The sequence below is a fragment of the Zonotrichia leucophrys genome, chromosome 5 (genome assembly GCF_028769735.1).
Source record: "Zonotrichia leucophrys gambelii isolate GWCS_2022_RI chromosome 5, RI_Zleu_2.0, whole genome shotgun sequence".
Classification (NCBI taxonomy): domain Eukaryota; kingdom Metazoa; phylum Chordata; class Aves; order Passeriformes; family Passerellidae; genus Zonotrichia; species Zonotrichia leucophrys.
In genome coordinates this window covers 22,230,444-22,253,203 of record NC_088175.1, presented here as the reverse complement: position 1 = coordinate 22,253,203, position 22,760 = coordinate 22,230,444, and the positions used below count along the sequence as shown (strand labels likewise).

The following is a 22,760-nucleotide window of genomic DNA, read 5'->3' as shown; positions in this document are numbered from 1 at the left end:
GGTGGGCATGGAGCTGACACCGCTCAGCATTCCCAGCGTATGGACCTCGGCACTGCAGCATTCCAGCTCTGCTGGACAGGGGAGTAGTACTCGCCAAATCCCAAAGCCGCTGGAATGAGCTCCCTTGTGACGCGGTGCAACACCGGTGGCGTTGCAATGGAAAAGCACAAATATCAAATGCACAACTTTACTGAGAAACTCCGTTTCATTGCAGCTATGGGGAAAAAAGGGTCAGCACGGCCTGACACGGTGGCAGTTTAGGCCCCTTGAGAGCAAGTTGCAGAAAACAGATTTTTTTTTTTTTAATATTTCTTTTAAAAACCACAACTTATTGTTTCCTCAGGTAAATGGACACAGGAGGCTCGCCCGCTGTTCCGGGGCCGCGGGGCGGGGCGGGGGGCGGAGCGGGCCGCGCTTCCGGCGGGGGGCGGATGTTGGGGTTTGAATCGGCCGTCGGTTGGCGCGCGGTGCTGCGGCCCGGCTCGGTTCGGTCGGGTCCGAGCGGTGAGTGCCGCCCTCGGGCTCCGGGGCAGGGAGGCGGCAGCCCCTTCTTTCGCCGTGCGGCAGCCTCCCAGCCGGTGCTCTGGGAAGCCGCCGCTGCTTGGCTCCCGCCGCTCGGAGCTGCCGCAGCTCCGGCAAAACTACCCAAACATGCTCCCTCTTGCCTCCGCGCTAGCGGGACACGGGCGGCGGCGCGGGGGGACGCGGAGTGCGGCACGGGAGGGGAGCGGCGGCCGTCGCGCCCAGGAGCTGCCATGGCCCTTGTGCCGGGCGGCTGAGCCCTGCCAGGCGCGGGGGGAGCGCGGCCGCCTGAGCCCCGGCCCCGGCTCCTGGGGACGGGACGTGCCGGGAGCGCTGCCCGCCCGCCCGGGGCTGGGCGCCGAGGGACGGGACTTTCCCAGGACGCGGCTCCGGGGAGTGAGCGCGGGGGGACCTGGAGGTCTCACTGCGTGGAAATTCGGGGTTCACAGGTGGCTTCGGGAGATGTCCTTTGTTTCTGTGCTGGGGAAAACGTGTGCGTGATACCGTGCCTCTTGGGGCTTGCTTTGTTTTTCTTTTTCAGTCTCTAGTTCAAAGACTTGAAACGCGTTACGCTATGGAACAGTAAAAAAATTACAGAATGTAGCAAAATCTAAACACCCACTCTGAGGACTTTTCTAGCCTGTTTAGGCAAAGTAGACACTTTTTATTTACACCGCTTTTCAAGACACTGGGCCATAATGGGGTCGTTCCTGCCTTGCAAGCAGACGGATGCGGAATTGCTTTGTTCCTGTGAAAAGCCCCAGAGGACTCATGCAGGGGGCCTAAATGGGTGATCTGCTTATCTTTTAACTTGTAAATTCGAACTTTGGATTCACTTACCCGAAAGAATTTGAGAAAAGTAGAGGGAATTGGGGGTGGTGTAGCGTTTTTTCTATTTTCCTGGAGCCAAGGAAAGGTATGAAGGTGATTTTCTTGTTTGCAGCCGCATATGTGCTTTGCCCACCTGTAGGGCTTTCTACCAAAAATAATCTTGGTTTGCGTGGCCGTGTGTAGGCAGTTTCTGTATTACCGCAGGAGCGTGAGAACGGTGAAACTGACAGTGAGCATCCTGGGGAAGTCCTGAAGAAGGGGAATGTGTGTGAGCTCTGGGGGTCTTTTGCTCCCTCTGTACTTGATTAAGTATAGTTCTTCCTCTTTATTTAGAAAAAGGGAAGTGTGTTTCTGGGAAATGAGTGGTCAGTTATTTAATCTGACTGTCAGTGTGGTGTGTCTTTAGGAATGTTTTAATCTCGTTTAGTAGTGGTGCTTTTTGGTTTGTTTTCCTTTTCGACCGTTTCGTGGCCAAGGTCCTTTGTGCAACTACTCCGGTTCTCAGTGGCATAGAGCACTTGCCTGTGCCTGACACTTCTGCCTCCATTTCTTTTTCTTTCTCAATATGCTTCCTTCCCTTGATCTCCAGTGAAATTGCTCCAGTGCTTTATTTGCAATAGTTTGAATTAACCTAAAGTTTGTTCTTGAGTCTGATATCTGGTAGTCATCAAACCTGTAAATACCGGACCACCGATAGTGTACAATCTGTCAGGCTTCTGGTTTGACCCTTGATTTGTTACTGGCTGCTTCCCTGTAGCAAGAGGGAGTTGTCCGCCTGCCGGAGCTCCAGCCTGGAGATGCAGGCCATCACCCTTGGCTTGCAGAACTTAAGTAATGCTTTCTTCAGCTTCCTAAGGGAAGGCAAGTCAAAGATCTACAGATATGTCCTGGAAGAGTGCTGAGAAAGAATAATCATTTTGATGCTGTGGTGAAGAAACTAGGGATTATTTGGTTTGGGTTGATTTTTTTAGGATAAGGGTCCATGGTGTGGCACACAGTAAAGGGCAGCTCACGTTGCAAGTTAGATCACTGTTTCTAAATAAATTACTTTCTACTTCAGTATGTAAAATACTGTCCTACATAGTGTAAATTCCCTTGTATGCATGTCCCAGTTTTGAATTCCTCACCTTTTTAGTTTGTGGGGTTTTTTTTCCCTTTGGCTTTTTTGTGGATCAGGATTTCTCTGATCCAGGATCCTGCATTTTCTCCAAACAATGGAGACTATAGTCATAGTCACATCGCTACCCAGTTATTTTTTTGTTTTCAAGTTCTTTGCATTATTACAATCTTTATTTGAGCAGAAGTCAGAGCTGTTTCTTAGGTTCTCTGTGAACCATTATTTCTGTTGCTTAAAATAAGTAAGAACTCTTCTGTACAAATAAGTTTGTAAATAACTAGTTGTTGCATTGGACTTTTTCTCTTCTCAAAATAATATGTATTTTGTTTGTTAGTTTAGGGAAATAGGTAAAAGTTGCTGTATCTCTCATGGTCTAAGATTTTTTTTCTGGACAATTGCATCCTGCTTTCTGAATCTCTGTTTCCCACAATAACAGTTGAATTACGATATTCTTTTATCATAATACCACTTTCGGTTTATGGAGTTTATACCCTTTCTTTGCAGTTTTGAATAAACATAAAAGAGCTGTATAATGTTCATTTGTGCACTGGATGTATTTACTACCTTGTTTCTTTTGAATGACAGCCAGAAGAACTCAGGATGAGCAAAACGAATCATTTTGATGTTCAAAGCACAAAAAGTGAGTAAAGCTTCTATAAAATAATTTCAGAAATACTTAATCTGCATATATATTGTTAGTCATGACTTATTTTATTCATGCTCAAAGAGTAGGTGAGTTTCCAATAATTAAATTACTGTCCAGTTTGAGGCTCTTCAGTGCAAGACAGACAAGGAATTCCTGAGAGTGTCCAGCAGAGGCCATAGAGATGATTTGGGGTCTGGAGCATCTCTCTCATGAGGAGAGACTGTGGGAGCTGGACCTGTTTAGTGTGGGGAAGAGAAGGCAGAGAGGGAATCTCATTAACACATACAAATATCTCAGAGGCAGGTGCCAGGAGGGTGGTGCCAGACTCCTCAGCGGTGCCCAGAGACAGGATGAGGGGCAATGGTCATGAACCAAAACACAAGAGCTTCCCCCTCAACATGTGGAAGGGTGGCAGAGCACTGGAACAGGCTGCCCACCGAGGTCATGGACTCCTTCTCTGGAGACATCCAAAACCCACCTGCACAAGGTCCTGTGTCACCTGCTCTAGGTAGCCGTGCCTTGCAGGGGGTTGGACCAGATGATCTCCAGAGGTCACTTCCAACCCTGACCATTATGTGAAATTCTGTTAGAACCACCACTTCTCTCAGGAAATGAAGAAGAAATAACTTAAAACTTCTTTAGGTTTGTTTGCTGTAATTAGACTATTTTAAAATAGTGTTTTCTGCAGATGTTTCAGGGAAGTAACCTTGTGAATTTAGCAGCCACGTCACGCAGAGCTGTGTTTGAGATGTACCATTCAGCACTTTCTTAGGCTGAAGCAGTAGCCCTGTTGTTACTACTGTGACTGTTCTGAATCTTAGAATATTGTAAATGTCTTTTATACATCTACTGGGAATTAAAGGGAAGCTGTTAAAAGTGCATGGAACTATGATAGTGGGCTAGAAGCTTTGGTAAGTGAGAGGTCCTCGAGGTTTCAGTTAAATGCAGTGTTGTCTCAAATTGTTAAGTGTTTTTAAAAGCTGCGGTAGCAACTAGATGACATCTCACATGCACCTGGACATTGTTGGCCATTTGACAATTCTCTTTGGGTGTTTGGGGAAGAATATTTCAATTGGGAGCACAGTCTGCTTGTGAATTTAGCTTGGCTGATAGACCACTACTGAATCAGCAGGCTGGTGAAGTATTTTCTTGCTAGTAACTAGAGGAGGAACAAATAGTACATTCTTCTGTATCTATTATAAAATTCAGCAATAAGGAAAGGGATATCTACTGTCCTTTATCCAGTAATCTACTTGAAGATGCATGTGATTGAAAGAGGTGGAAGCTACTGCTCTATAGCTGATCCATAGCAATTCCAGTACATTCACTGTGCTTATAAACATGATTCTATATTTTAGTCTGTGTTCTCTGTGGACGGCCAGATGACTGCACTGAAAAGTATGGAGAAAAAAGGACCTATGTGGAGTACAATCTCACTGTTCATTATTACTGTTTGGTAAGTGTATGGTAATGATATATGGGTTTTCTGCTTTATCTGAAAAAAAGGTGCAACAAGTATTTAATACTAATATCTTGTCATGTTTTTGTAATAATTTTGTTGTCGCAAAGCTTGAAATGTGAGCTTTAACTCATAGCCTTGAAAGCCTGTACTTGTCAGGTGCAGCAGATGAAATAAGTAAATCCCAACAAGCCTTTATTCAAAGCTCAATTCTGTTCATGGTCCATTTAAAGGAATTCATTCATTCTCCTAACCTATCATAGCAAATAGCAATGAAAGTACATGTTAAGACAAAAGGAACAGTTTGCATTTACATATTGCCTCCTATAAGAAAAATGTAGTTTCAAAATTTGAAATGTGAAAATTCCACCCAGTGTGGAAAGTACAGAAAAGGTTTTTTTCATTTCTCAATATTTCTTGCTGGCTATGAGCTGTTCTCTGACATTACACAGAACATTGTAACACTCAAGTCCTAATTTTCAGTGAAGTTATATGTAACCTGTTGATCATATCAGTATAGTTTCACTAAATAGTACAAGTGTATAATTTAAACAAAGCTATGGATATAACTTGAAGCTTTTGTTATCACCCTTGACATTTTCCAAGTTTCATATTCCTGAAGGTATACTTAAGTTTCCTCTCAAACTCTAAATTTTTACAGGTCTTTAGAATAACATTACTGCTTCACAAAAAAAAAAAATCTTTTGTTTGTTAATGAATATAATTTGAATTGTTCTCCCCAATTTTATAATGAGTGTCAAGTATCAGAAGTAATGTAGGGGGTATGTTTTCTCAACAAGTTCTTTAAACAGTGTTGACTGTAGATGACTTAATAGTTTGGATACTGAATCCTTTAAAAACTAAGGAGAAGTTACATAAAGATAGAGAAATTTGATTTCAAATAAATTTTAAGTAGCTGTAAGGAAATAGAGGCCATTATACCATGTTAGTGGTAATTTTGTCTCCTATATAGGGCCATATCAAATGATAAGGAAAAATCCTATCCTGATAAATAGGTAGGAAAAGGCATGCATGCAATACTGAGCTTTAGGAGTTAAAAGGTATTTTAACTGCAGAAAGCGCATTGTAGTATCTTTAACATTTTTTTGTCTACTTCTTTTAAAAATGTGCAAAGCCCTGTGATTTTACTGAAATACAGTGTATGTTATATAAGAAAAGAGTTCTACAAAGAGGCACATTAGTGACAGTTTAATTATTCTTTGCCAAATGTCTCACAGTTGGAAAAATATATTTAATTGGCTTGGATATGTAATCTTACATTTATTTGAGTACAATATTGATAAAACTAGTTTAAATGGTACTGCGTTGAAATTATAAAATGAGACTGTAAAGAATATAAACGGCATCAAGTTGTGAAACTCTTCAGTTATTTGAAGACTGTAATGTTGCTGCCTAACTTTAAATTATCATCAGGCTCTTCTGATTTGCCTAGTTACTTGATTCTGTGTTTATTTAAATCTCCTCTAAAGTGAATTACTTTTCCTCTTAGGTGACACTTCAGTACAGTTACTTCCTACTGTGCTTCATTATCTTCACAGCACAATTGTCATTCATAATAACTAAGCTAATTTAATTTTACTTCCTCTGAAGATTTATATGCTGAAAGTAATTGTTTGACAATTATCTGAATAGTCTGTATACTTCAAAAAGGAAGGCCAAATACACTGTCTCTGGCCCTACAGTATTATACAATTACTCTGATGTTATGTAATACTTATTTTCATTTTACTGGTTATTGTCATGTCAGATAAAAATGTGTTCTATATCAGAGTTTTAATCATTAAAATGTTTCCATGTGAGCATTTTTAGACTAAACTTCTTTCTTACTTGATAAGCACAGTGTATATAATTTTAAATCTTTACATTAGGTGGATGTTTTGAAATACTTAATTTGTTTTTGTAGTTAATGTCAAGTGGCATTTGGCAGAGGGGTGAAGAAGATGAAGGTGTAGATGGATTTTTGATCACAGATATTAGAAAAGAAGTAAAAAGAGCTGCAAAACTGGTAAGAATGATGTCTTTGTTATTTACCAGGGGAAAAAGGTAACTTTTAAGTGCTCTTCGTACTGCCTGTGGGATTTGTTTTCTTCCTCCAATGGACAGTGTGCTGAACCCATTCAAGCACCTGAACTCTATGTTTAAGTAACAAGTATATTGGATTTGTGGAAGCCACAAGGAAAAAAACCCTGCAGAAATTGTAATGATCCATCCTTAAGGAGAAGGAAGCACCTAAGATTTTGCTCACTGGGCAAAAGGAGTGACAAAAGTCAGAGGGTCCGCTAGAGGTCAGAAAGTTTTATTAGTCATGTACACACTTGGCCTGGGCTTTGTGGGGTTACCTTTTTGGGGATAGGTTTCTCCACTCCAAAGGTGGATTTCTTGCCCTCTATGTAAATTAGTTATCATGAGCAGTCTGTTGTTTCAGGCCTTTCTGGAAGTGGGTTGGAGGGCTTTGGGGTCTAAATCCTACCCCATAGTCCTTGCCCACTTCTGCTCTACATTCCTGTGCTTGCACTGTGCTGTGTTGTGGTTCTTTCTCACACACAGGTCAATCTCTGCCGGGCCCTCTGCTACAGTCAGATCTTCTTTCTCACGGTGTGTCCTTGGTTATCACCGGCAGTTTGTGTGTGTTACTGCCAGCAGCTCCACTGTGGTTGTCAGTGTTTGAGACATGCACATTAGCCCCATGCCTTCTGGGAATCCAGCTCCAAGGGTCTCACTTTGGTCCACTGTTTATAGGGTCATAGGAGGGCTTTAGTGACAGTAATTTTCCATCCTGGCTGCAATTCGAGTTGGTAACTTTCTCTGAAGCTTCAGTAACGAAAATACTATTCCACTTGGTTGTTATTCAGGCAAGAAAACAGTTTCCAAGGCTGTTTGTTATAAAACAGGAGCTCATTAGATACCTGTTAGTTCCTGGGAGCAGACAGTGTTTCTCATGAGCATCAAGAGAGGCTTAGTCCAGTGCAGGTGGTTCAGGCTGAGGCCTAGTGAGTGTTTCTGAGATCAGTGTGGCCTGGGTGCTCCTTTACAATTCACCCCACAACTGAAGTCAGCTTCCCTGGGCTTCTAGAGTTTGCAACTGGTGTTATTCCTTGGGCAAGTTCCAGATAAATAAGAGTGAATTAAACTTTCATAATACCTCATGGCATTGTGCTGAGCTTGATGCTGAGAGTAAATAATTTACAGATGCCTATATATAAGCATACATATATGTATGCCTGTTATAGCTATATAACTATAGGTACTGATAAAGTAACTTGTATTTTATCTTACATGTCACAGGACAATATGCATATTAACCAATACGTTAAGTCTGGGAAATAACTGCATGTGTTTGCTCTTTGTAACAGCTAAACCACATTAGTCTTGTCACAGTTTTAATCTATTAGCTGCTATTCTTTCTTACACTTTTTGTAACTTTTCTATTGGTTTAATTCCTATAATTTTATTTGTATTTAAACTGTTAATATTTTGTTTCCAAAACCAATTATTTCTAGAAATGTAATATCTGTAAGAAAAAGGGAGCTTCAATTGGGTGTGTAGCTCCTAAATGCAAACGAAGTTACCATTTTCCTTGTGGGATTCAAAGGGAATGCATTTTCCAGTTTATGGAAGACTTCAGGTGAGTTTTGGGACTTTGTTGTTTTTCTATTTTCAATTTATTATATTTATACAGGAGGTGACTTGGGTGTCTTTCATGGCTGATAGTTGCAAATGGCATCAGATTATCTAGGAATCAAATACCCGATTTGTGGTAGACATGAAAGTCAAACAGTTGCATTGTGTACCTAATATTTATAAACTCAATTCTCAACACTTTTAAATACATGACTTTATGCTTATACAAGTAGTTAAGTTGTTTATAAAACTGAGCAGTAAATTCTGAGCTCTGAAATAAACTGCATAATGGTCGATTTGGGTTTTTGTTTGCCTCTCTTCTATGCCTTTGTTGAAATGGCAGAGCTTTGGATACCCGTATCTCTCAACAGTCACAACACAGTGTCTGCCATTGTGTTGTGTTTCCAAGTTTATCAGAGAGAGACTGCAGGGGGAATGGGCTTAATATCAAATGTCAAAAAAAAAAGATTTGTTTTCTTTTACTGTCATCTGTCTAGCATCTTGGCTGTAGTCAAAATACTCTTGAGTGCATTATCCTTGTTGTGAGGTGAGTTTGTAGGGTGGATGGATTGAAGTCTGGCAGGGAGTTAACACAAAACAACTTGCATTACCTCAAGTACATGTAAAGATAAGGCATTTTCAGAAAGGTTTGTTCTAGAGCTGCATTTCTTGGATGTTATGGTATGGAATATCCCTTAGGTCAGTAGGGGTTAGCCATCCCAGCTGTCTCACCTCCCAGTTCCTTGTGCGTCCCTACCCTGCTCACTGGTGGGGAGGGGTGAGAAAGAGAAAAAGTCTGGACTCTGTTCAAGATCTGCTGGGCAATAGCTAAAACATCACTGTGTTATCAACACTGATTTCCTCACAAATCCAAAACATCACCATACAAGTCAAGTTATTATTAAGAAATTTAACTCTAGCCTAGCAAAAACCAGTATGTCTGCATTTTTAGCTTGTTGCATAGCACTCATGAAAAATTGATTAATGAATTAATTTTGATGTCTTTAAGTTTTATGAAGAAGGTTCTTAAAATGTAGTTTTGTTAACAGAACCATAAATTACTCTTTTTAGATCTTACTGTTGGGAACATAGACCAGTCCAAGAGTTTATGGATAAAGAACCTAGAGGAGCTTCACAGTGCACAATATGCCTGGATTTGGTTGAACATCTTCCAGTGTACACTGTATTGAAAAGTCCTTGCTGTAAAAATGCTTGGTTTCATCGAGAATGCTTGCAGGTAATACAGGTTCTCCCTTTCAGTCCTTTTGCATCCATGGAGATCACATTTCTGTTTAAAAATAATGGAACAATTGCTTACTGGTAAGTGTAGGTAGTAGGTATGAAGTATTCTAGGTTTGAAGAGCAGTGCTAAAATTGCTTTATGCACACAAAAGGATTTTGAGCTTTTAATGCTATTAATTTTTCTCTCCCTGTGGCCCCTCCATGTTTCTGCATGTGTGATACATATTTCATGCCTTTGCTACTTTTAGGAACTGAAGTTCAGCAAGTTTCTTGCAAGTCATTATGTGCAGAATCTGAGTGCTAAAAATGTAATTTATACATCATCAGTTCTCTTTGGCTAAATCCAAGACTATAAAAAATTACAACTTTCTTTTTGTAAACTTACACTGGATCTGGAGAGGTTACTTACACTGACTGAAAAGAATGGTACTTTTGTTTATGAATCTTATTCTGGCATATGAGCTCTTTCCTTAAAGGAAGAGAAAATTCTTGCCATTTGCTTTAATGTCAAGTCACATCATAATTGTACCAGCTTTAACACCCATGTCAGGACGGTATCCATGAATGTAATGTGTCTGAATATTAAGACATAATTTATTGTCATATTAAGGATGGTAGTAATTCAATAATTGGTCTGGTTTCTTTGTTGTGTTTTTTGTTTTTTTTCTTGGCACAGTATCAAGCTTTGAGTGCTGGGATATTTTTCTTTAGGTGCACAGTATGTAATAACAAGGACAAATTTCAAAACGAAATGTTGAGAATGGGCATACACATTCCAGAAAGGTAAGTAATTTTGTTAATGACTACTCTTGTATGAAAACTTTGATAAGCTGTTATGAACATTTATTTTATTCTACAGAACTTCAGCTATTAATAGTGAAATGTTGGTTCTACCTTCAGTTGTAGAATTGTTCAGTTTAGTAAGGAGTAGCCTGTTTCCTTTTAGATATGCATAAAAATAGGCAAAGGTGAAATTGGTTATATCAAACACAAAATAGAAAGCTCTGAAAAGTCACTTTTAATGCCATGATTTAGCTTAAATTCTAAACCCAATTGGAAGATAAAAGCACTTCTTAAATATAATTTTTCCTTAACATAGAGATTGCTAAGAAGTGTATCTTCTGTGTTCAAGTTTAATTATCTGAATTTCTGTCCAGACAGAATTGTAATTGGCTGATTACTCAGCCATACAGCTCCTGTCTTCTGCCAAGGGATTGCAAAGGTTTATGTTAGTATAATATCTGCTTCCAAAATTCCAAGCTGTTTTTCCTGTTTCTGTCACCTGAAGAGGCTCAAAATATGACAGAAAGAGATCAGAATGATGCTTCTTTGTTAGAAGTATCATTACTTAATAACTATTAGTCTTCAGAGAGCACCATCAATTCCCTTTTGAGACAGAAGCTGAAGATTCTGGAGAGGAGGAAGAGTCAAAATAATTTATGAACTTCACCATACTGGCCTGGAACATTCTGAGTTACCATTCATGAAACCAGTTTCAGTTGTAACTCGTGTAGGTTGCCTAAACAAATATCTGTTTTCTGTGATAGAAAAAAGGGATGGAGACAGAGCAAAAGTGCTGTGTCACTGAAGTCATATGACAAATAATACTTAAAGTCAATTTATGCAAGAAAAAGTCCATCTATGTGTTTTATAGTATTATTTTAGTTACTAGAGTTTCCTCCCCCCCTTCCCCCTCTCAGTTACCTAGAACCTCCCCTAGAACATGACATGATTGAAATACATTCATATGTTTATTGCATATATTTTTTTCTAAATACAGAGCAACCCATTAAAACAATCAGAAATAGAGTTCTGATGTCCATCTTCTGCCTTGTTTACAGGGATGCATCTTGGGAACTTGAAGAAAATGCATATCAAGACTTACTGCATTGTTATCAACACTGTGATGTTAAAAGGTGTCTCTGCAAGAAAGGAAGAGACTATAATGAACCTGATAGGTAGGATACTTTAGCAGGAACATATAACTTGGGATAGAATAGGTTTTTTGACTTATTTTTCATTGTTGTTGTTTATAATTTTTATGTACATAAATGTTTGGGTATTTTTTGGCATCACGTTTTAATGTCAAGCCAACACACTGTCTAGATAGTGTTTTTGTTTTACTCAATATAATCATATTTCAGTACTAAATTTCTCTAACTTCATATGGTTATAAAAGCCATGAAAACCAAATTGAAGGGATTATCAGTTACTTTGTCCTCGTTTTTTACAGGCTGAAGTAGAATTTGTGCATCAACACAGCATGTACCTAAATTAATGTTGTGCATGTATCATTCAGAGTTTAATTCAGCAATTTATTAAGTGTTAAAATACTTATAGCCTCTACAAGAAGTTATTGTTAAAGTAGTAGAATTAGGTTGTCAGTAGTTTGAATGTTTCCCTAGAGAGTTCTCCTTTAAATGAATTACTGTTTGGAAAAGCTGACTGGTGGATACTATAAAACACAGAGGAGTTTGCTGACTAGCAGGATGAGAAGATGATAGTGCCTGCAATCTGTTGGCTTCAGAACAGAGTACTAATAGCCTCACTCAGTGTAAGCTGCTGGAACATGAGTAGCTTTTTTTTCTTGTTGCAGCCAGTTATATCTTGTGTGAAGAAAGGCTTCTTGATTAGAATCAGTTCTGCCAGACTGATAAAATTATGCTTTATTGGTTTAGTGTCAGGATTACACTTACAATTAGTCTTTGTTTTAACTGGCCTCGTTCTTCTGTCTAATTCTAAATACCAAACTTTTTCCTTTTAGTAAATGGGAAATTCAGCGTTGCCAGTACTGCGGTTCTCGTGGGACTCATTTGGCCTGTTCATCTCTGAAGTCATGGGAGCAAAACTGGGAGTGCATGGAATGCAGAAGTATCTTTGCAAAATCAGGTGAAGTTGTGGATGTGACAGTGATTTCTTAAATGATAACTTCAGGTTATATAAACATACTTTGCAACTAGAAAATTCATTAAGTTAATATAATGTAATCCTACAGGGAAGTATAGCAAACAGAAAAGGCGTGCTTCGTCTGCCTCTGCAAATTCAAATGGAACACCTTGTTTGCTGGACGAGCCACCCCCAAAGTCCCCTCGGCAGTCATCTGGATCTCCACGCAGTTTTCTACTCCAGTGTGTAATTTTCTGTTTTCTCACAGAAATTGATCATTGCCATAAGATAATACTTAAACGTGAGGAAATGATGGCTTATTCCATAGGAGGAACTTACATTAAATTTGTGAATCAAATAAAATTAGAATAAAACATTTAGTGATTGAAGTTTTCTGAGTAAGCCGTGAATTCTAGTTATTTGGATTTGGTGGCATGTAAACCATTTTTTAGTTTGGTAGAGATAGATCCTTGTTAAAGGAATTTTAACAATTTAGTGGTAACTTGAGAATATACAAATGACAATAAGCTTTATGTTTGCTTATTGGAAATTTTTCCATTTTAATAGTGTTCTAGAAGTCTGACTTAAAGACAAATGTTCATAATAATATTTTACTCTGCTGTTTTCAAGTTTGTAAAAACAACTATTTTTAGTTTTTGCTTACTGTGTCAGTCAGTGCTTTCATCTGATGTATGAGATGCAACTAAAAACACATCCTAATTAATCCACGGTGTAATAAAATACAGACTCATTACTTTCAAAATTGTAGTTCAGGCACTGGTGGACTTCATGGAAATGGAGATACAAATGAGATTCAGTACTGATTTAGGGGGAAACTATACTACTACCTTGAAATAGGAAGTGTTCATACATTCTTCAGTTGTATCTTCTTAAAATACTGTTTTGACTTCTAGATCACCAAAGATGATGTGCCAGAACTTGTCACCTTGCTCACACCTAGAGCAGCCAGCATCCAACAGAGTGACAGTGTCCCCATCTCCAGTGATGTCAAACTGGAACTGGTCCCTGAGGCACAAGTATTTCTTCTATTTTTCTTATTTTGAAGAGTAATCTAGCACATGGCTTTCTACTGTATTTCCTACAGACTGTGTGTGTGTGTGGTTTTGTGTATATGCAGTATCTGTATGTATCTGTGTGTATATACAGTATCCATATATATTTCTCTGTGTGAATCTAAACAATATGCATATATATTTGTCTGTGTGTATATGTATATAGTCGGTCAAAAATGAGATGAGTTTACACTTAAAATCAGAAGTCATAGCTTGAGAAAGGCTTCTACTGTTTATAAATGCTAGAGGGATGTGAGGGGAAAAGAATGAAAACTAGAGAGTTTTTAGGTTAGATGGTAAGGGGGTCAAAACCCAGAAATGCTTTTTTGTCCTTACTGATGTATGGCTAAACATTCTTTAGAAAATAGGGAATAAAAAGGATCCTAATTGCTTTCTTCTAATTAGACAGGTCCTAAATTTTTAATGTTTTTGTATTTGTACCATATGAATACTTCGTGCCTGTACTAAAGTCAGTGCTAAAACAACGTGTTTTAATATAGAATATTCAGTTTGGGGACATAAAATTCATTATCTTCTTGTGAGTAGTTAATTTATGGATTCTATCTTATGTGCTAAAAATTCTGATGATCGAATAAGGTATTTCTAGTAAATACGGTATTTGAGATAGTTTTGGTTGGAAGCTCATAAGGAAAACATCTTGGTTTTTTTAATAAGAATTTTCTTCCCACTCAAATATACTTTTTTATTATAGTGATGATTGTTCTAATTTGGTTTCAAAACATCTGTAAGGCAAAATTTTCAACTTCAATTTCTTACTTGTTTCACTCTGTTTAAATGTCAACTCATGTGATGATGGTTTGGTACTGTGTTGGAGTCACTGAATTAAGAAAATCACTATTTGATTTATGCCAGGGTAGTTATTTCTACCTCTTTTTTCAGTTTTTAGAGGTATTCTAAAACTTGCCACTATAGGATTATATATTTTAAAATATATACTAAATGTTTTATTGATATAATTCAGGCAATACCTGAATGTGCCACAGTGTTTAAAGAAGTGTTCTTAATATCCTATTTAACTATTTTTAGTAACTGTTGTTAATTACAAATCGTAGATTTAATCTGAGAATACATGCAATTTTCTTGTAGGTATTTAAGTCAGCAAAGAAAGGAAGTTTGTGATATACTGAAGGAGTTAAAGGTACAAGTTCAAACAAAAACAACAAGACTTAACATCAATGCAGAAAATATTTGGAGTAGTGCTTTAAAAGGATTTAGACAGCGCATCTTCAGTCCTACAAACACTATTGAAGTAAATTTCTCAAACTGCAAAAATAGATCGAAGACAAATACTTCTTCTGCATCAAAACACCATTTCTTCCAAGTATTAATGCTTCACCTTCAGAATTCATCATTGTTTGAGGGCTCTTTTGGAAAGAACTTGTCCCTTGATTTTCAAGGTAATTAGTTGCTTTGTTCAAAAGCAAATTGAGAAGTATATAACTTAAAATATTTTTTAATCTTCAGCCAGTATGAGTGTCAGTTCACAAGTATAGTCCTGAATGATAAGAATCAGTGATTGATTTTTTTATTTTTTCAATTCTAAAGAGGGATGGTGTGTGGATTTGTCATTTTAAAAATTTGGGTTGGTTGGAAAAGTCGACTACAGCCATGGAAAAACAGCATATAACTAGGCTTGGAACTTTTTAGTTAGTGTATTTTTTTAATTTAGTTTCTTTCTTTCTGACTCGCTTTCTCTGCTAATTATTTTCCTTTCCTCAAATTTCTAGAGCATTATTTCTCATAGTGTGCTTCTTTGAGTTCTTACGCTTCAGAATTAAATATGAGTTTGGTTTAAAGTGGAAGTTATATCTCCCAATCCTGGATAGTGGCTGAAGAGCTGGTGCAAAAGAATGTGGTACTCCTATGTAAAAATAGGGTCTTATAGTTTGAACTGTCACAAGATGGCAAAAGTCATTAAGAAAAACAGTACTATGACATTTTCTATTAAAAAATGATCAAAAATAATTTCTACGCATCTAAATAAACATACTTTTTTATTTGCAGCTTTAAAAGAAAATCTTTATTTTGAAGCTGGTAAAATGATTGCCGTTTCGCTGGTTCATGGTGGTCCACCTCCTGGTTTCTTTTCCAAAACACTGTTCAAATGTCTTGTCTATGGTCCAGAGAATGTGAAGCCAGTTTTGGAAGATGTTGCTGATGTTGATGTAGCACAAACAATAAAAACGGTAATATGCAATAAGTTTCTTTTTATTTATTGCTCAAGACTATATTTGGAGATAGAGAAGGACTTACTGAATATAAATCTTGTTGAAATTCAAAGGTATATTTTTCACATATATGTTTACACACATGTAGTAAACAAGTGCCTAACTTATGTTTCTATGCAGATAAAATTTGCAAATAGTCTGTCCAGCCTACAGTCTACACTACAAGACTGCTGTGAATTCCTCACTGCTGCTGGCTGTTTAAGACCTGTAACAGCTTTGTGTGATAAGAACATGCTGGTGAATGACATACTGATCTATCATGTAATCAAGAGAATTACTTTGCCCCTAGAAAGGTTTGTTTTGCTTGAGTTTTCGAACTTCTTGGTTCTTCTCCTCACTGCAGCTCTAAATAATATGTTACTAAAACTAACTCTCAGGTATTCTTACTTACTTACTCCATTTAAACCACTGAAGTGTACTGTAATTTTCAGTTGATTAAGTAGCAGCTGTTAACTAAGTAGTTAAACTGAAAAGCTTTTTTCTCTACATATCTGCTCTGACTTCTCCTTGGTCACATTGCATTCCCTTTTCAACCTTATGAAGAAGGCGGATTCACAATTTTTAAGCTGCAGCATGACAAAGACCTTTGCACTCTAAAATTTCTCTAGCTTATGTTCAATTCTAATTCAGAATTACTCCAATGTAGAGTCTTTGTTTTAGAAATGTTTAACATATGTTTAGAATTCAAATGAGTTTTCTAGAGTTCTAATTAGGGAGTTTGTGTGTGCTATTAGGAGTGCAGCACTCTCAACAAGTGTAAGTTGGCCTGCTTAGAATATAAGCATTGCATTGATGTTTCTGTGAGGTAGTGATGACCTCATGAGCTGGAAAAGTTGCAGCTCTTGACTGTTCTTTGATTGGTCTCTGGTCTTACTTCCAATTCACATTCTTCATCTGCTCAGTAAAAATTTATTGGATGCTAATTTTTCCAACAAGGATAGCCTGATTTAAATTTCACATATAGTATTACCTCTGACAAATTTGATTACTCTGTCTCAAAGAGCTATGAAAACTGATTCTTAATATGAGGATTTTTTTAAACAAATGTCAGAAGAATTTAGTCCTTCAGTTCAAGGCCCTCTGGCATGTTTGAACAGTCTATATTGTATTTTAAAAATTAGTGAGTTAAAATGTAAAACATAATTAGTGCATTTAAACAAATGCACTAATTCAAACACTTAGATATTAAGTTAACTTGAAACACCATGAGGTAGTGGAGTTTTGAGCATTTGAGAGATGGGCTTAAGGTGGGCATAAGAGAGTAAGACAAGAAATTACTTGTCACTATAAAGGACTGAGAGTAACTAGAGAGTTGGTTATTTTAGCTGTTACATGTTCTATGCCAGTAGGCACCACTGAAAAGAGCCTGTCTCTGACCTCTTATCTCTTCAGATATTTCTACATGTTGAGATTCCACCTGAACCTTCTCTTCTCTAGGCTGAAGAGTCCCAGCTCTCTGAGCCTCTCCTCAAAGGGTTGTGCTGTAGTCCCTTAATCTTCCTAGTCACCCTTTGGCAGAACCTGGCACTGCACACAGCACTTTGTGTGGCCTTACTACTGCTGAGCAGAGGAGAAAGATCACCCCCCTTGAGCTGCTGGCAACACAGTTCCAGTACAGCCCAGGATGCTGCTTCTGCGTTTGTCACAGGCAGAAATAACAGCATATAAGCACATGCAAACTTGCAAAAGCCAAGCAAAGGCTGTCTTTTAAGAGAACTCATTTTGTCTATGGACAAGGAATTTAAGCTGTTTTCCAAAGAGCTATTTGTAAGAAAGAGGATTGCTATGTTTTCTTACTGAAGTTAAAAGTACGCCTTGTACATACAGTCAAGTACCAGGAAATAAGGTTAATTTCTGCATATCACTGGTATTTCTTTCATCTCCCTAAAAAGCTCTACAGAAACATTTAGATTGTTAAAATGAGAGTTAAATGCATTTCCCAAGATAAAATGGGAGTACTATGTAACCTTCTTGACAAGATTTATTATACCCCATCTTGCAGCTTTATAAAATGCAGAGTTCTGATGCATGGTCACTCTTTTTCTATCCCCCTTTCCTAGTTTTAGGCAGGGTTTGAAAACGCTTGGTGTTCTGGAGAAAATGCAAATGCACCCAGGTGTGTTCTCTAGCATATTCTGCTACAAACCTGAAAGACTTTCAGCGGAAACTGTTTACAATCTCTTTACAATCCATTCCTCATCAGATGTAAATAAAGTTGAAGGTGCTGATTTTTGGATGGGCTATTTGCAAGATGTGGAAAGTAAGTTTTGGTTTGGTTTCATTTTTTGGGGTTTTTCTTTGTTTTTTTAAATGAAAGAGTCCTCCCCTTCCCTGTCCAGGTTATTTAGTTGCTGCTCGTATACATACAGAATTTGATTTTTAGATTTCAGTGATGTAAATAAATCAAGGTTTTGTAGTCACTATCAGTTCCTAATTGTTCCTTCTTCCCCCTTTTTCTTACTAATTAGAACTTCTCAATCTGTTGCCCAGACCTTTAGAGTGGTAAATATCTGAAAGATTGTCTCTAGGATTCCTGTGAATTAAAATATGAAAATCCAACACACAACCTAAGTGATACTGAAAAATCCTTTATTAGATAAATTGTCTGAAGTCTTAAAGACCTCTGTTTCCTATCTTTGCTTGCAGAAGAGATTTTTTATTCACTTAAGATTTTTCAGAACTAACTGAAGTGGGATTTTCTTGCTAAACTTTTTCTTAGGTAGCCGTATAACTGCATATTTATTCAGCATATTGATTTGATTTCATATGGGGTTTTTTTCCTCTTAGCACTTAACTTCTGGGGTAATGGCCTATGTGTAATAGACAATCAGTGATAAAACGTAATCCTTTTCTTTTAGGTGGTGACTCTGTAGTGACATTGGAGGATATTCTGCTCTTTGTAACAGGCTCCTCTTATATACCAGCCATAGGTTTTGATCCTGAACCTACTATTAAATTTTTACGTATAAGGTATCCCAATGGAAACAGACTTCTTAATTGCTTAGAGCTTCCTAGAACAAAGACGTATCAGCAGTTCAAAAATAAAATGGAGCTCACCATCAGAAACACACTAAGAGTTGAAAGGGAGTAAGTATTTTTGCTATTAAACTGAACGTTGGAAACTTGAGTTTTCTGCAGGAACATCTTCTTTCAGTTTGCTACTGTATTTTTGGACATGCTTTTAGAATTTTCTGACCTTTCCTCCAAAATTATGCTAAAAGTTTTTATGAGATGGAAAACAATTTTCAAATTAAAAAAAGCCTTTATCTCCTGAATAGTTTTCATTTTGAAGTTGACCTTCAGAGTCCTGCATCTCTTGCAGAAGTAGTTTAAATGTCAGCTTTTGCTGTAGACAGGTATGAAAAACACACTCTGTAACAGGTAAGTATGTGGATTGTATCAAATACTTAGGTAACTTATTTGTCAAAAACAAACCAAGTACGTTTTGAAGATAATTCCTGTAGAGCATTGTCTTGCATAAAACTGTGACGCAGTTCTTCAGTTCTATATATAGTTTTTCAGTAATTGTTTTGTATTGATTCATTTATGTTCTTATGGTTCATAAAAACCTAGGAAAATTCAAATAATTGTAGTTTTATGGTCATTGTGGCTAGTGCACTGAAGATCTGGAGAAAACAGCTAAAATAATACAGTGTAAGAACAAAATTTGATTGAACTTGTGTCTCTGTGTTTAAACAAGATCTTTGACATTTGCACATTTCTGCATTCTACTGTCATACATTAATTTTCAATTACTCATAGGGCCAAAATAGTAAAACCAGAATGAAATCTTGAACATGCAGCAGTACCTGGTCTTTCAAAGTGAAATTTAGGAGTTAGACTTAATGTTTTAAAGTATCAAAGAACAAAAGTTTGTTGCTCGTTAGAGCATATAAACTTGTCCTCCATTTAAGTATTTTAATTCAACCATGCACTAAAACTCTTTGTTAAACTAAAGGCAGTCTACCATCAAGTTTGTCTGGGCCTGATGCTTTTCTAGCTTTTATTCTAAATTCTTCCAGTTCAGTCATAGGCACATTCTGAGCACTGTATAAAATATATTTCAGTGCTGCAGGAATTTGTGCAAATGGCTGGGCCATTAAGCTGTAAAATATAAGTAGTGAAATTCCTATACAGCAATACTTTAATGTGACTAATGCTAAAACTATGACATTGAAAGGACATTTAAATACATTATTTTTAAATGTATGCTGCTCTCTGTTTTGAAATTATACTATTTCCCTCTGTTTTGACTGCCTGTGCTATATGTCCTTAACATAAGCTGTGCTATACATGTAATATAGATACATATGTATCTGTATGTGTCTGTATGTATGCACATTATTCAAAATAGTGGAAAATAATTATATACTTTTTTATTAATATAGCTTGATTTGAATTGAAAATATAAGGAGGATTGCTTTAAATTTGAATTCTTTGGCAAGGAAGTATGTCCACAGTAATTATAAATGGATAGGTGCTTCTGAAAAAATAATAGAAAGTCTGAGAAAATCCTTGCAAGTCTTAGATCAGACATTTTTCATTACTAATGCCTAAAACAATCTACTCTCATCAGTCTTATTATTTGGCCAAAAGCATATTTAAGTCTCCTTTAAAAGAAACATATCATCCCTTGGAGAATGTAATTTGGCTTGTTTATATACTAAGCATTTTCTCAGTGTCTTCTCCAATAATATTCTGTGTTTCTGATCTTTGCATAATTTTTGACTCTCATTATGTCAATAAATTCTTCGTGTTCTTAGCCTTCCCAATGGTCTGCTACCATTACAGGGAGAGTGATTTGGCACAAATTTGTTTACATAATAAAGATTCATGTTGTGTGATTGTATTTTTCAAATATAATGACTTTCCTGCAAATATCGTATTATACTTCAAAAATGAGTGCAGTATTTGTTTTTCTTGCCTAGATAATGATGAATATGTTCTCTAATGTTATTCTTCCATATGAGAAGTACAGATTTTACAAAAGTAGCAAGCAGAATGTGAGTAATTTTAAAGGATGAGAACTTTTGGTACCTGCAGTGGCAAGAGCAATTGTTCAGAACCTGGAACTAAATAAACAGCGTTTTAAAACCTTCAGTGGGGAAAGAAATAATGAAACAATGTGAACATAAGGCTTCAAAACATATCTGAGATTACAAAAATAGAGTTCACACCTTTTATTGCTTATAACTTTTGAACTCAGGGGTTAAAAGGCTTTTATATAAAGGCAGAACTAACCTATATGCCAGGTGTAAAAAGTGTCAACTTTAAAACGATCTGCTGTACAATGCTATATCCAAACCCTGAATTTGTAAAATCAGTAAAAACATAGTATGTAATACTGCCTGAAAGGGTTTTTCTTGCACTGATTTTGTTCCCATTGTCTGATACTGACACGTACCCGTTCAGGACAAGTTGTCTTTCCCTTTTCTATCTATTTGATCAGCTCTATCTAGACACTCCAATATAATACTTCATATATTCAAGTGGTATTCCTGAATGCTGCTATGGAAAGGAATTTCCTCATTTTCAGCATTTATATAGACCAGTCATAAATTTATTTGAATTTATTTAAATTCTATTTGTTCATTAGAATTCCATTGAATAAGCTAACTTCCAAACACAGAATTGTATCCCTTGTCTTGACATTGTACAAACAATTTATATAGTTATAAGGACCCTAGGTTTTTTATTGTTGTAGCAGATCACTGACGTGCAATATTATGGGGTAGTTTTCATTTTACATAAGCATAGCCTGAGGCACACCTTGAAATTAGGGAGGCTACTTACTTTCAGTATTTCTGTAACACAGGGAGAATAATTGTGTATGCATCAATGTATAAAATATATTACAGACACTGTTTCTTTTATAAGATTTGTCAGCACCGTGAAAGAACTATTGCAGTCCTTTTTGTGTTTGGCCAAAGAACTTCACCCCACAGTTTCTGCATCAAACCCTTAGTTTCCATCTGGAATTAGCACATCAAATAAGCTATTTGTTTTCTAGAGTGATAATTTTCTACTAAACGGTAATATAGTCTCAGTGGGTTTAGTATGGTCTCCTTAATAATGTAGGTAGAATAAAAAAACCACCATCAAGTATTTTAGCTCTATGTTTGAAAAACCAAGGAATAAGAAATCTGTGACTTGCTTTTTTTGCCCATTCAGAGGATGCTTACCAGAAAAAGTTGTTAGGTTTTTTAATTGAATGAAGAGTGAAATATAGCTCAAAGGAGAAAAAATTTCTTCATACTACAAGTCTAAACCATTGTGTGCTGCACCTTTGATTATCTTCATTAAGATGTTATGTCCTGGAATTTGAAAACATGAGAATTTTTGAATTAATTCACACTCACATTCTGTATATGAAAAAAAATCTAATTTAAATAGAATTGCAACATAGAAGCCTACAAAATATACCTTTCAAGTATATTTTGAATCTGTTTTATATGGTAAAACATTTTAAAGCTCAAACTTTTCTGTTTCTTACCTGAGAGAATATCTAATAGGAAACAAGAAAAATAAAAATGCGAAAACTTTTGACATGTCAAATCATATGTATACAGAAAATAATTTTCAAAATGTTAGTGTTTGTAAAAAAACTATAACCAACCCTCTGATTTTTGTATTACATAAACGTTATTTTTAAAGTTATGGTATTTAGAATGTTATGCAATACACTGTAATTTTGTAAATTTTTTTAGCTCTAACTTGGACTTTGCAGGATCAGTGCCTAAACTCTGTTGCATCTTCAAGTGATGTTTTGTAGCATCAGTGTTGAATAATCAGTAATTGTGGGAAATACCTTGTATATGTCCAAAGTGCAATAAAAGGTTAAATATATAGCTTCCGTGTTTTTATTTTGTTGATTCCTGGACTTTAGCTCTAGAAGCGTTATCACTATTTTCTATAGTTTCATTTGTGTACTTGTAGATTTACACAAAGGTGTATATGGCATGTTGATCCGTGGTATCCAAAGCTGAGCTGCAGCAAGGCGGCTCATTCCCGGTGGGATTGCTGTAGGGGCATGAAGGCAGAGGGAAGGAAACTTGTAGCTATATCCCATTACAGTAGCTCACTAAAACTACAA

General features: G+C 36.8%; 1 protein-coding gene across 2 annotated transcripts; it reads left to right on the top strand.

Annotated features, from left to right (window-relative positions):
* The first annotated feature begins 446 nt into the window (after positions 1–446).
* G2E3 (G2/M-phase specific E3 ubiquitin protein ligase) lies at positions 447–22,513 on the top strand. 2 transcript variants are annotated; one of them, XM_064714701.1, is made up of 16 exons: positions 447–504; positions 3,056–3,110; positions 4,475–4,572; positions 6,500–6,601; positions 8,097–8,221; positions 9,289–9,454; positions 10,136–10,242; positions 11,301–11,417; positions 12,224–12,348; positions 12,455–12,587; positions 13,260–13,382; positions 14,526–14,836; positions 15,444–15,625; positions 15,788–15,960; positions 17,728–17,927; positions 18,526–22,513. In XM_064714701.1, exons 2-16 carry the CDS (start codon positions 3,071–3,073, stop codon positions 18,756–18,758), a joined length of 2,235 nt encoding a protein of 744 aa, XP_064570771.1. In that variant the 5' UTR covers positions 447–504; positions 3,056–3,070; the 3' UTR covers positions 18,759–22,513. The 2 variants fall into 2 exon arrangements, with proteins under 2 accessions (XP_064570771.1, XP_064570772.1); XM_064714702.1 differs by lacking the exons at positions 447–504; positions 3,056–3,110; positions 4,475–4,572; positions 6,500–6,601 and adding an exon at positions 6,651–6,881.
* The last annotated feature ends 247 nt before the right edge of the window (positions 22,514–22,760 follow it).

What these genes read in the sequence shown, in the direction of transcription:
- G2E3 (XM_064714701.1), top strand. Translation starts at nt 3,071, where the DNA reads ATGAGCAAAACGAATCATTTTGATGTTCAAAGCACAAAAA. An exon ending in TGATGTTCAAAGCACAAAAA is followed by an intron (nt 3,111 to 4,474) that starts GTGAGTAAAGCT and finishes TCTATATTTTAG; the next exon opens with TCTGTGTTCTCTGTGGACGG. An exon ending in CAGTTTATGGAAGACTTCAG is followed by an intron (nt 8,222 to 9,288) that starts GTGAGTTTTGGG and finishes TACTCTTTTTAG; the next exon opens with ATCTTACTGTTGGGAACATA.